Here is a 14,704-nt window from a genome sequence, read left to right as displayed (position 1 = left end):
TCAATGTTTTCAATGTAAAATAATATACTTTTTTTGCCTTATGTTTTGTGTTTTATAAACAAAAGTTAGCGCCAGTTTTAAAGTGTAAATGAAAAGCTCCATTCAGATTCAAATGGGATAGCATTTATTTTTGGATTCTGCTTGTTTTACTGGCATATCATATTTTGGAGCAGTAACATTTTTTGGTTCTGTTCTTAAAGCAATTTCATTTTTTTTTAATGTTATTATTTTTAATTTGGTTAGATTGGACAGATCACCAAGATATGATTGCTTTGTATTTCCTTCCCTTGTTAAATCTAATTCTATAGGCTTGCCCACATTTAAGATTCCATGTTCAAGCAGTGGTCTGGAATTTAAAAAAAAATCTGAGCTACTCTGTTTCCAATATTAATAAGTAAAGTGCTGACTATTGTTAAATCGTATTTGGTTTGTATTTAACTTCGTCTTGTTGAGTCCATCAGATGATTCCAGGACAGGCTTTGAGAGATTAAAAATGATTAAATTATAGCATGATGCATTTTAGTGATGTTTATGCATCTATTTCCTTAGTCTTTTGCCTTTGTCCATTGCAGCTGAATTATTTTATAGATGCAGTTCTGATATTTGAGGGTACTGAAATAGTTAACGCACATAGGTGACAGATGTTAACTAGTGTAATGCGATCAGAGGTTAGTGGAGAATACTAATACTCTGTCATTATGCTCTGTTGTAATGACTGCTTGAAATGAACATAGATTGCTTAGTTAATATTTTTGTCAGTTGTGGAACAGTATGCTAGAAGCCAAATAACTGGGCTTAATAATACAGCATTCGGGGGCTTATGAATTCAGTCCAAGGCAGATACACCACTGAGATATATATTTTTATGGGGGGGGTGTCACACATAAAAGCATGGTGTATTGTAATCAATTGTTACCGTTAAGCTTTAAAACCTAAATGTCAGTTACTCAAAGTACTGCTTGGACCTTGAAGAAGGGGACATACCCCAAACCAAAAGCTTGTCCTGAAAATTGTATGTTGGTGCACATAAATAAAAGTATCACGGACAGCACTCAATTGTTTCTGTCGCAAGTGCACTAGTGCAGCTACAATCACCCCAACTAAGGAGCATATACTAAAGCCTCTGTAGGAATTTACTGCCAGATATAAAGTGGAACAAAAACTTCTGTCAACTATTCACGGTAAAAGAAATATATGTTCATGTAGCAGAGTGTTCTACTGTCACCATCTGAAGTGGAAGCAAATAGTATGAAAAGAATTAGACCGTGCTGTGTAATGAACAGTTCTGTCTTTTCGGACTAGAGGTGCATTGGTGGCTCTTCCATAAATATTTAATATTACAATGCATTTCTATGTCGGAAAAATAAAAGTGCTTCTATTTTTCCTTTCACCAACCTCCTCCATTCTCTTAACTGCCTGGCATTTGCTTTTAGTGTTTGAGCATCTAGAACCACTCAGTGCCCCAGCTACTTAATTCCATCTTTAAAAATGTGACCACCATATGTTTTTTTTTCTTTTATTGCTTTTTATAGCTAGCTGTATGTGGAGTTTTAACCTATGTGTTTTACCTGTAGCATTTATTGCGGCACTTTATATCGATAAGGACTTGGAATACGTTCACACTTTTATGAATGTGTGCTTCTTCCCGCGACTAAAGGTAAATGACATTTAATATATGTAGTTCCTGTTTATCTAAATGTGTCCTCAAACTTTAAAGAATAAGTTCACCTTTGGAGCATGTTACATGTTCCTTCTGTTTTTAGGGTGGAACATGTAATATGCTCCCCCCCCCCCCCCCGTTTTTAGCATGGAACATGTAACATGTTCCCATAGCTGCAGCTGCATTCGCGCCCCCTCCCTCTGACAGTAAAGGGACAAGTTTCCCCATACTATCTGTCAAATTTGAAAACAGCACGGCCGTGTGGGGCTCCGCCTTCACAGTCACGTTACTCATTCATGGACTTCTGTGAATGAATTAACTGCAAGTCCTGGCAGCATTAGCGGCTATCAGATTGTAGTTGTCAATGGTAGTTGATTGAAGCTTCCTGTCAGTATATCTGATATCTGCTTTCTCGTAAATCCTGTATGACAAGCAGATATTCTGACAGGTCTGCAGGAGATCTGCATGGCATTAGCGATCTGATCGCTGGTGCAATGCTTTCCTGACTTCTTTGGAAAAAAATAATACATGCACATTTTTTTTTTACCTGCAAAATCACGTGCATTTATTATTTTTGTTCAAAAGGTGAACTTATCCTTTATGTCAAAATATGATGTCTGAAAGAACTGTCTGTATTATCTATAGTATTAGTTAATTTCATTATTCTGCTTTGTTTCTAGTACAAGTTTAATAATGAATGCAAAAATCAAATTGGTTGCTGTGAGCAACCTTTTTCAGACTTCCTAATAAAGGAGTCATAAGGACAGGTTCTTCCACACCCAAAAGAGTTAAATGTCAGTGCATACAGGAAATCTACTGACCCAAAACCGCATTTCCATTTAAAGCCTGTAGATGTATTTTGCTAAGATGGATTGGCAAGGAAAAGATAACATTCTTCAGATGCCCTCGGGGTACCAATAAGTAACTGGGAAATCACTTTTCAATAAAGATAGCCTGCTCAAGGGGCATCACTGAGTGAGTTTAGGCACTTGTGTAGTCCACACATAGTATAGTCCGTCATCAGGAGCTCCGAAGAGTTTGACAAAGTAGATTAATCAAAACTTGTTTGGAAGGGAGTTCTCCTATCCAGACTCTGATTGATGCTATCTAGGGTTTTGCAGGGCTGAATAACAAAAGATTATTGTTCCAATACATTTGACCAAGTGATTCCTACTGCCTCCTGCATTGTTTTTGTAAGCGTCTATCAAACACTATTTAGAGGCGAATGATTTTTCTGTTCTGTCTGGTGTACAGGAGTTTATTCTAAATCAAGACTGGAATGATCCTAAATCTCAACTTCAGCAATGCTGTTTGACTCTGAGAACAGAAGGAAAAGAGCCCGATATCCCTCTGTACAAGTAAGACTTGTTTTGTAATTGCTTCCTGGGTGCATGTAGAAATGATTACGTTAAAGTATGTTTAATCATTGGACACAGTTCTATTATAATAGGTCTAATTAATATTCTCAGGATACTACAGTTTTGTCTTGGTGTTTTTTGGATCATTTTTCTTTTCTTTAATATATTAAAATAACCTGCACGACATTCATAAAGGGACATTCTCAAGCAAATTGCAAGGAAGTCAGGCTGCTTGTCAGCAAAATCTACACACTTTTTTTTTTGTATTTACATCTCCTGTGCCTGCTATCTTGGGCAGCCAGCTGAGATAGACTTGCACAGATTTACCAATGAATTTGAGAATGCATTTACAGCTTAACAATTTTAGCTGTTTGAAGGAAAGCAGAAGCTTTTCTTTTGTTGTTAGTGTATCCTTTTTTAATGTAATCTAATCTTGTATATAACAAGATAGTGTGATTGTGTTATGGTAGCTTTTGAGGGAGATTGTATTGCAACAAAGTAAATTGAGAGCTAAGCAGATAATGTATAGAATCATAAGTATTTATCTATATACATTTCAGTAAGTACATATCCTTGTTAACATAGGCTTGCAAATGTGATGAAGAAAATAATTTTAATAGACGTATCTCTTTAGCATTGCATGTGTGTATACATAATATGAAACAATCATGTCTATCAGTTCTAGAGCATTTCCTGAGTTTTTTTTTTTTTTTAAATATAAACTTTAACACATTAAGAAAGAAAACCCATTACAGTCATCAGACTCCTCCTTTTTTCTGTTTGTTCTATAATATAAAACTAGCACATTTGTGTTAGAAGATTGGTAAAATAGCCAAAATCAACATCTCTGTGTGTGCCACTTGCCTCCCAGTTGTGAGATGTCCCTTGTGTAGACAAAGGGGCTCCTGCAGTGAGCAATGGAGCTGCATCACTTGTGTGCTGTGATCCAGCATGTAGAAAACCATGATTATTGCTTCATTTTTCATCATCATTTAGCAGCCATTGTCAGAAAAGAAACACTCATAAACTGGCTGATTTCTGGTCGATACAGGGAAGCAGCATGAATGTGTTTAGTCAAAGCAGTAGTAAAAAAAAAAAAATCTGGTCCCCTGCAAGATAATGTCATAATGTGTTAGTTTGCACATTATGAAGCCCTCCGCCACTGACACGGCTTCCATTTTCAGCCGGGTTTGCAGGCTCTGAGCTCCGGGCACCCAGGTTTGCGGTCCCCAGCTGCTTGAAAGGCCAAGCCAAGAAACATCACTCCCATGTATGTGCATGGAAGCCAGGGCCGGTGCACAGCGTGCCATCCCTTCAGGCTGCAGTGTGCATGCGCCGTCACGTCACTTGCTGCAGAAGTAGTGAATATCTCCTACACAGTGCACGTTTAGGAGATAATCCTTGTACCTACAGGTGAGCTTTATTATAGGCATACAAATATGCAGAGTGTGGAAACCTGGGGAAGCCAATCCAAAATAATCCTTTATTAGTGTGATTACAATAACATTTCCAATTGGTTTGGCATGCAATGTGAGATACATCAATCATTACATTGAAATTGTCTTCTACATTACCTCTAGATTTTCCCAGCTCCATTTTTGAGCACCTAATAAAAAAATTACACACACTTACACTCTATATTGCCAAAAGTATTGGGAGGCCTGCTTTTATACACACATGAACTTAAATGGCATCCCAGTCTTAGTCTGTAGGGTTCAATATTGAGTTGGTCCGCCCTTTGCAGCTATAACAGCTTCAACTCTTATGGGAAGTCTGTCCACAAGGTTTAGGAGGGTGTCTATTGGAATTTGTGACCATTTTTCCAGAAGTGCATTTGTGAGGTCAGGCACTGATGACGGACAAGAAGGCCTGGCTTGCAATCTTCACTCTAATTCATCCCAAAGGTGTTCTATGGGGTTGAGGTCAGGACTCTGTGCAGGCCAGTCAAGTTCCTCCACCCCAAACTCGCTCATTCATGTCTATATAGACCTTGCTTTGTGCACTGGTGCGCAATCATGTTGTAACAGGAAGGGACCATCCCCAAACTTTGTGGGAACCACAAAGTTGGGAGCATTAAATTGTCCAAAATGTCTTGGTGTGCTGACACCTTAACAGTTCCCGTCACTGGAACTAAGGGGCCAAGCCCAGCTCCTGAAAAACAACCCCACACCATATTCCCCCCTTCACCAAACTTTACACTTAGCACAATGCAGTCAGGCAAGTACCGTTCTCCTGGCAACAGCCAAATCCAGGCACGTCCATGGGATTGCCAGACAGAGACCCTGCTCTGTCATTTTACATGGCCTACCACTTGGTGGCTGAGTTGCTGTTGTTCCCAGTTGCTTCCACTTTATTATAATATCACTAACAGGTGACCGTGGAATATTTAGTAGCAAGGAAATGTCACTGATGGACTTATTGCACAGGTGGCAACCTATTACGGTACCATGCTTGAATTCACTGAGCGCCTGAGAGCAACCCATTCTTTTGAAAATATTTGTAGAAGCAGTTTGCATGCCTAGGTGCTTGATTTTATACACCTGTGGCCATGGAGGCGATTGGAACACTTGAATCCAATGATTTGGAGAGGTGTCCCAATATCTTGGCAATATAGTATGTGTGTGTGTGTGTATATATATATACACACACACACCGACCACTTTATTAGGAACACCTGTTCAATTGATTGGCTGAGTAGCATTTTGTGCTACAAATCACATGGTAGCAACTGAATGCATTTAGGCATGTAGACATGGTGAAGATGACTTGCTGAAGTTCAAACCAAGCATCAGAATGAAGAAGAAAGGGGCTATAAGGGATTCTGAACATGACATAGTTGTTGGTGTCATACAGGCTGGTCTGAGTATTTCAAAAACTGCTGATGTACTGTGATTTTTACGCACAACCATCCCTAGGGTATATAGAAAATGGTCTGAAAAAGAGAAAATATCCAGAGAGAGGCAGTTATATGGACAAAAATGCTTTGTTGATGTCTGAGGTCAAAGGAGAATAGGCAGACTGGCTGCTGGGACAATTCAGATGGTAGGGTCAGAATTTGGCGTAAACAACATGAAAGCATGGATCCATTCTGCCTTGTATCAGTGGTTCAGGGTAGTGGTGATGGTGTCATGGTGTGAGGGATATTTTCTTGGCACTAGCAAGGTGTACCTCACAGAAGTGAGTACACCCCTCACATTTTTGTAAATATTTTATTATATCTACACACACACACACACACACACACACACACACACACACTCACACACACTCTTCATTGGTATTCCATTCACTTCTTTCCCTAGGCATATTATTGAGCAGCCTTTTATGTTGCTTGCCCCTTCCTTTTAGATTGTAAGCTTTCACAAGTAGGTGCCTCTTAACCTTTTTGTCTTGAATTGTATTGTAGCTGTACTGTCTGTGTTTATTTTTTAAGTTGCTGTGCTGTGTACTGTTGGCACTCTATATAATTTTATAGTAAAAGGAAACCTGTCATAAGAGAAATCTATAGGCCACCATTGTTGGTCTGTTTCTATAAATACTACTTTCCTGACTGTTATGCTTTCCTCCAGACCTAAATACTTTCTAAGTGAAAGACTCAGGACTAGTATGCAGACTCAATGTCAGACACAAGCAGAAGTTCTTATATGTACATTTATTCCAAGTCAGTGATTCAATGTTTTGAAGCTGAGGGATCAGAATGAAAGGCATAAAACTTCAGTTTTCAGCTGGAAAGATCAGCAATGAAAGTCTTTGGGGTTTTTCTTTTTTATGATCAGCTTCTTAGCTTTTTTCAGTGTTCTCTTAGAGTCTAATACTCTGTCAATGTGCTGGACATAAGAGACTTTTTTATAGCTATGAAATATCTCATGCTGCCAGAAGGGAAGATCATTTAGAGAAGAGGCATCCACCGATTTCAAGGATAAGGATAACAAAAGAAAAGCAAAGGTCTCTAGTGTCACTGCTCCTATGTAGACCTATTACTTGATTTACTGGAAAAGAAGCTTTGTTCGCAATAAAAGTTGATCTGATAAATAGTCCCAGAGGGCACTGGGCCACCAGCACTTCGTATCTCTATTGTCACCAACATCCAGTATTCTTGTACACTCTGTTCTCAAGGTTGTGATTGTGCAGAAAAGAGAGTCCCACTTCCTCAATTCTACCAAATCTGAAAACATAGAGCTGGGTGGCATACTTAAAGCGACCCAGAGTAAAAGTGAACAGTCCCAGGTTGTTTCCACAACAGCCAAAATGCAGTAGATTGTGCAGAGCTGTCTTTTATTGTGAGATCCCTAGCACTTCTTGGTCACACTCTACCTAGCTTTCCCATCATAACAGTTGGATCATGCAGATTGATGGCAGCAGCCTCTTTCAAGCCCACCTGTTTATGCTAACCACACATCTAACAAAATGAAAATACTGTATCGCTAAGAAATTGGTGGCAATAAATAGGTGGCTAGAACGATGTTACTATTGATTTTTATAAAAAAGGAATGGTTAGGAAATCCATAATTTTCTGTTTTTGAATTGTCCGAATTAATCAAACATATGATCCAATGAGTATTTCTTGCTAATGGTATGTCTAACATGAGCTTCACAGGAAACAATCTTTCTCAAAACTCTCCCCTAATTTTCCCCAGTCCAGTTTTCATCTGATGTCTATGTTACTGAATGTGCACACAATATAGAAGGATGTTGTCACTTATTTGGAGTAGCATAGCAGAAAATTATGTTATCAGGCACTGTGACTCTATTGTTAGGTTGCATCTCAATACAGAACCTCTTTTGATTTCTGCTTCATTTTTACTGGCGAGGAAATTACCTAAAATGATAGGCTGCCTAAAATGAAATATATGAATTACAAAGCTGGCAACCAACCTATTTTGACCAGTATTTTACATGCAGAGACCAAAAGAGGGAACTGTACAGACAGTCGTTGGTACCTGATAACATTTCTTCTGCTTTCCTTTTTTTGTTCATTTTCTAACTATGTTCTGTTACAGTATGCATACGTTTCAGTAGATCATCAAGACAAAAAATTAACTCAAGGGAGGGGTTAGGGTCCACAGCGTATTATGGAAGTTTTTCTTTGAGGCTACAGCAGGCCATTGACTGTTCAAATCTCAGTCAGTTCAGCAGGGGCCAGCCGAGATTCAAACAATGTATGGGCAGGCTGAATATACCCAAGTTGATTGAACAATCAACTTTGGTACAACCAGCCTGTTTTTTTTTTTTTACATGCGATTATTGCTAGCGGCTACTATAGCCACTAGCAGTATACACTGTATTCTCCCAAAGGGGACGGCTTCCCCTGCCAGGAGAAAACAATGGCTCCTCGGGAGGTATTCCCCCATTAATACTTGACTGTGTTGATGGGGAATTGAGCGATTTTCTTTCCTGCAATCTGTGGTTGCAGGAAAGAAAAAATGCTCCATCTATGGACAGTTTAAGGAACCAAGCTGTACAGATTAACCTAATGATATCAATGCACTTGATATGCTTAAAGCCCAATCAAACATTCATTATAGGCTAGCTAAATGCATCACAGCTGGATCAAAAACAAAAGGTGTACAAAGTCTTACAGTTTGCGTTCTTTACAATTAGGCCACAGGCCCGATAAGCTCTTCAATCAGTGGGAAGAAAGGGCTTTGCTGATTGCAAAGCTTATATTAACAGATTCAGCAGGGGTTTTGTTGGATCTCCACAATGAGACCACTGCTTCATCACAGAGAACAAGGGTCCCACCTTGCAGTTGCTGGTAAGAGACATGCTTTTCTATCTGGGCTATGGCTGCTTTAAAAAAAAAACACTATAAAACATTAAGGATCTTTTGACTTGCTGCACTTGGAATATGTATTTAGCTGATTTAAATCGAGGATTCATTTGGACATTAATTCTAAGAAAAATGCCTCTGGACAGAAAAAGAAAATTGTTCCCTGATCTGACTTCAAGCTCCGGGAAGCCTTTTGAATTCCAAGGAGAGCACAAACAATTGTCAGTAGGGTACAGCTCCTCTCAGAAGCCTTACTTTGTTTGGCTGCAGAAAATTGCAAAAATAGAAAAAGCTAGAAACCATGTAAATTTCTGACTTTAGAATAGCAGTAATGTATCCTCAATTGCATTTGCAGTTTCTGCAGTGATTTTCTATGTTGTCTGAAGCTGCTCTTTAACAATATATAAATAGAGTATGGCAGTAATGACACTTTGGCGTTGTTTGAAAACGCCATGGTATAAGATTGAATTATCCTTTGAGTGTAAACTGTTCCTTGCTATCAATGTTGCCAGAAGGAGAGGATGACTGCAGTGCCCTTCAATGTGACTACTATCAGAAAGTCAGCTGTGTGAGGGGATATATCTCTTTTTCCAGTTATAACTTTATCTCACATATATTTTGTTCATATAAATTCCAGAAACTTTCACATATAAATTTCTAGATGTTATGAAGGGATCAGGAGGCAAAGTTCAAATATTCAGCATCTGAAACTAATGTTTAAGCTCCAACTTTTTCATGTACAGATAGTTCACGATAGTAATAATTTGAAAACTATTTTACAATGTTTCAGGACTCTACAGACTGTAGGCCCTTCCCATGCAAGAACCTATACTGTTGCTGTGTACTTCAAAGGAGAGCGAATTGGTTGCGGTAAAGGACCAAGGTAATTTAAAAGCTTTCTCTTTATGTTTGATTAATAGATAACACTGGAAAGGTTTCTAATCGAGTGGCTCCAGCAATACGCATCACACACATTAATAAGTTATTTTCCCTCACTGGCCCTGTCCTGCCTTGACTTCAAAGTAAAAACCAATATTGAGTTATTATGCTTGGTTAGTTATGACGAACACAATACCATACCCTTCTGCTTGTAGTGTCAGCTGTAATTAACAAAATCATACACGTATTGTCAGTTCATTACATACCTATGAACAAAGCCATATACATTACTCAAGGAACATGACATCTTTGAAGGAAAAGTTGACAGAAAATCCATGTTGCATCCCCTTTCCTTGTGCTCTTTGACAGCTCCTATTCTCATCCATCTGTGACTGAATTCGGTTAGAGATTTGTTTAAACCATCCAGAAGAAATGTTATTAGTAAGGGTAGTGCATGTATTGTTTAATTTTTATTTTCATAATTGCTTTTTATAGCTCAGATTAATGTATTCCTATCATGCATATATTAAAAAAATCACTATTCTACAATATGAGTAAGGTTGGCCATGTACTAGGAAATGGAAAACTTTGACAGAGAACAATTAGATTCTTGAACAAACTCAACATGCACATCCACTGTTCAGTGCATGTCAGGACATCTTCCATTACACCCTGTGTGGCGGTAACTGGATATGCTGGGATGTTTCTATTCTTTTTTGCCTTATTAGTTGAGATGGAAAAATATTGTAGAAATCTTTCCAACCCACCAACTCCAGTTTCTTGCCTTTACCCATTTTCATTCAGTTCACATAATAGCATTAACCACACTTATCTTGTCATTACCTCTACCATTGCAGTGACTTTAACCAGCAGGATTTTTCATCATATTCTGTTTAAGACAAGGCTATAATATGCTGTTTTGTGTAAGTGTTGAGTATTACAGCTTTTCACCCTAAAAAATAAAATTTTAAATTTGCTTCTGCTTGTACAACTTCAACATATTTTTGTTATTATGTACACTTTCCATTTTTATTCCACATATCATTCTGGCTCATTTTTTCTTATTCTGATGTTATGTGGCTAGCAGTAAGAAGCAATTGCAAAGTTTAATCCGTTAATCAGGTAAATTGCTAATTGCTGTTATCCAGCAAATATGGCAACTGTGCTTATTTAAGAAAGTTTCTTGTCACTATGACAGTAAGTGAGGAAAAACCTCCTCAAATTGGAAACAAGTAGTGATAAAAGCCGTACAAATGTTCCTAACGTACAATAAATCTTCAGTCTGATTCTAGAGAATTCCCCACATAGAATAAATGTGTTCTTGAACATCCTTCCTTTGCCTGCTGTGGCAAATGTTTTATTATTTACATTTTGATACACCAGGCTTTCCGCATATAAAAGACAACAAGGAATCTGTAGGGGGTATGTTAGGATACCTTCCCTGTTTTGCAGACAGAAAAGCAAAAGGAGGTCCCAGATTACTGACAAAAGAGTTTGGAGAAGCTGGTACACTACAGCAATGCATCGTTTCAAGGCTTAGTTTTTCAATTTTATTGACATATAAAAAAAAGAAAAAAAAGTCCATTTAGATTTGCAACACAGGCTAGCCATACTGGGTAAGAGCTTTATTCAGTCTTGTCCATTTTCCTGCAGCAAAATTCATATGTTTTATTAGGGACAATGCAGTTAAAGCCAAACTCCAACAAATAAACAAACCTAAAACTTAAAGTGGATAAAACTTTTTCTTTCATTTTGGATAGAGCAAGAGAGGGTTTTAACTTATGTCAGATTTTTTTATTTGCCATTTGTGTCCCAATGTGGAGATTTCCCTTCACTTCCTGTCCCATAGCAAACAGGAAATTCCTGAAAATTAATGGAATTCCTTGGGGACCCCCAGGTCACCAGAACTAGTGTCCCCATTGGAAGATTTTCCCTCTTACTTTTCTGGGGACAACCCAAAATGTGGGATTTTCTTTTACTTTCACTTTTAATGATAATGGTAAACAGGACAAATAGGGTGAATCTCCCTAATGGGGGCACAAACAGCAATAACACTTGACAGGTGTTCTAATCCTTCTCCACTCTAACCAACAAAAAAAAAAAGTTTCACCTTTTAGTTGTACATTAAATGTTTATGAAGACTAGGGGGAGTTGAAGAGACTGTTTTACTTACCTTACACTCTGTTCCAGCACTCCTAGTTGTCAGCAGTCCCTCAGCATCATTACTTGCAACGCAGGGCTATTAATCCTGCATTGTACGCAGAGGAGGCAGGCATGTGAATTATGGCTGGGAGTGCCTTAGTGAAGAACCATCAAACGGATGGACAGAGATTACAGGACAAGGAGTAAGGTAAGTATCAGGCCCCTTCCACACGTGGCGTTATGATCAGCAGGGGATCTGTTTGCTGATCACCTGCTGATCAGAGCAGAGTGGGTGGATGGCAGACCCTGTCGGCTCAGTTCTGCAGAGCGGTCACGGACAAAGCCTGCTCCGGTCTATGGACTGGTGGGTGTAAATGGACTCTGCTGTCCATTTACACCTGACTGTCCTCTGATCCGATCCACCTAGACAGAGGATGACAGTTCCCCTACTGTTTCTTTTTAGTGGACTAGATCATACCAGAAGTAGGAGGGTGTAAACAGACACAAGTCCGTTTACACCCACCAGTCCATAGGGGTGAATGGAAGGACCACATGAAAAACTGACAAGAGGACCTGATCTGACCCTTGGTGTGAAAGGGGCCTCACTCCTTATTCCTGCACCCCTAGACTTAACGAGCAGTGAACACTTGCAGTGCAGGTAGGCTCACAACAAGCGTAGACTTAATCTAATTCCTGGAGTTGGGCTTTAAATTAGAAATACTAGTGAAGCTAGATCACATTTCTGTTCTGCAGTTCTTTTTTTTTTTTTTCTTTAACAGTAACATTCTTGTAAGGAAACGCATGTTAAAATATAGCTAAAGCCAAAACTTGTTTTACATTTATTTTGTTTACAGTAAGGAATGGTTAAAATGCCTGTTATTTTTTTTTTTGTCCCACTTATTGCCATTTGTGTCCCATTAGGAAGTTTTCCCTTGACTTCGAGTCCTGTAGAAAAGTGAGGGAAATACCCTGTTGGCTGCCTCCAGAAGACTTGTTTGTATTATAAGATTTCTCCTCCTATTCCTGTTGTGACAACTCAAATTGTTGGATTTTCCTTCACTGTCAGTCCTGGTGAAATGATTGACAAAGGGATTTGTATCTTTTAGCACACTTGCATCATGGAAAGTCTATATTCTTCACAGTCTCTCCCCCACATTCCATAACGAACAAAATCATACGTAAACATGTTTAAAACACGGAGACTTGCACTTGTGTTAAAGGTGTATGTAAACATCTACAAAACACAGTGACGTGTGTCGTTAACACTTCACTACATGCACATTGCTGCAAAAGGGACTTTGATGTCAGATTGGAGCAATTCAGGCATTTGATTTCTGTTCTTTACATAGAAAAGTCATTAAATTGGTAACATTTGAGGTATAAAACCATTAAGTAGCATGGAAAGGGGGAATATAGAAAGAATGGAGAAAGCACAACAATAATGCTACAGGTGGAAAACATGAAACGGGTGAACTGCGGCATTAATCCAATATTGAACAGTGAAGGAAACGAGTGGCTGCTCAACACAGGTGTGCTATTAGCAAAGATGTTTCATTAGGATACCGTATCTTGTTGCTGTACTGGGACCACTAATGCTATTCAGACAACAACATAGTGTCTTTGATTGTTGGCTATATCTGAGAAAAGCAAAAAATAGTAAATTGGGAAAGAACTTTTAGAATTGCCAGTAAGTTTGAAACATAGCTATCTTTTTAATGTCGAAAGGTTTTCAATTGTATCTTTGAAAGACCCTCAAGGAGTAATGCGTATCCCTTTCCCATTTTCTCTTCTTATTGCCGCTTAAAAGGATTTAAGAGCTCACTTAAAACTGATGGAGGTAATTAGGTTAATTGGAGTTTTTTTTTCTTTCAGCATTCAGCAGGCTGAGATGCAAGCTGCTATGGACGCCTTGGAGAAATGTAAGATTATTTTTGTCTTTTGTGTGTTTCCTTTTCTACAGTTAAAGCCTTGCAGTGCTCATTTGTAATGTGCTTGAAGCAGTTTCATCTCCAACGATATATTGACTTTGGCAGGATCTTTGTTTAGCATGACAAAATAAGAAGTGCTTCTACAAGTATGCTTTTAAAATCTTCATCACTGATAGCCACACAGTGCAGTCAAATTAGATTTTTCTATAACAATTCCTATTATATATTTAAAGGCACATCTGTTTTTCGAAGGGTCTGTCTGAATAATAGTGTGAGCTCTGGTATAGCTGTTGTTTGGCATGCCAGATAAACTACACTGGCTTACAGCAGACACAATGTAGGTGATGTCATTGTTTTTCTTTCCCCAGATAACTTCCCCCAGATGGCTCATCAGAAACGTTTTATCGAACGGAAGTACAGGCAGGAATTGAAAGAAATGAGGTTGGAGAAGGAGCAACAAGAGAACGCGGAAGACGTGAGAAAATAAAGCCTGCCATTCTTACAGGGTCCATTCAAACTCACTGGGGGCAGCTGCCATACAACATCATTCTGTCTGTAAATGTTTACAGATAACTCATGCTGTGTCCAGTTACACAAGAGAGATTTATGGACTGAGGTTTTTCTAGTTTTGCTCTTCATTTAGCATTTTTTTTAAGTGTTAATATTTTAGTATTTAATGTCTTATTTGCTTTTTTTGGTGTATTTTAATTTTGCCAATTTTAATAAAATATTAACAATGAAGTGACATGTTGTCATATCTTTTAAACATAAAAGGCGATCCTTGTAGTTATCTTGCCATATTTAATTAGCATTTCCAGGCAATCAGGGAAATCAGAGAATACCATCTAGGAAACACTGCAACTCTGCTAATGTCACAACATGTGAAAAAAAGACGCATTTATCAAGCTCTGCAAAAAAATAAAGGAAAGAGGAATAAAAAACCCTTATATCTAGCCAAGCAAGTGTG

The 14,704-nt window shown here is 38.4% G+C and overlaps 1 protein-coding gene across 1 annotated transcript in view; it reads left to right on the top strand.

Moving 5' to 3' along the window:
• DROSHA (drosha ribonuclease III) overlaps window positions 1-14,478 on the top strand; it is a 392,901-nt gene extending 378,423 nt beyond the window's left edge. The window contains exons 28-32 of the mRNA XM_089674845.1: window positions 1,575-1,657; window positions 2,915-3,018; window positions 9,579-9,671; window positions 13,682-13,728; window positions 14,106-14,478. Coding sequence (XP_089530971.1) covers window positions 1,575-1,657; window positions 2,915-3,018; window positions 9,579-9,671; window positions 13,682-13,728; window positions 14,106-14,224 — 446 coding nt within the window. The 3' untranslated portion in view covers window positions 14,225-14,478. The remainder of the gene's footprint in view (window positions 1-1,574; window positions 1,658-2,914; window positions 3,019-9,578; window positions 9,672-13,681; window positions 13,729-14,105) is intronic.
• Window positions 14,479-14,704: the final 226 nt, after the last annotated feature.

The sequence above is a fragment of the Staurois parvus genome, unplaced genomic scaffold (genome assembly GCF_062004578.1).
Source record: "Staurois parvus isolate SC_StPar_1 unplaced genomic scaffold, SC_StPar_1.0 ptg000153l, whole genome shotgun sequence".
In the NCBI taxonomy this organism is placed as follows: Eukaryota; Metazoa; Chordata; class Amphibia; order Anura; family Ranidae; genus Staurois; species Staurois parvus.
The sequence above is the reverse complement of the archived record's forward strand: the minus strand, read 5'-3'. Positions and strand labels throughout refer to the sequence as shown.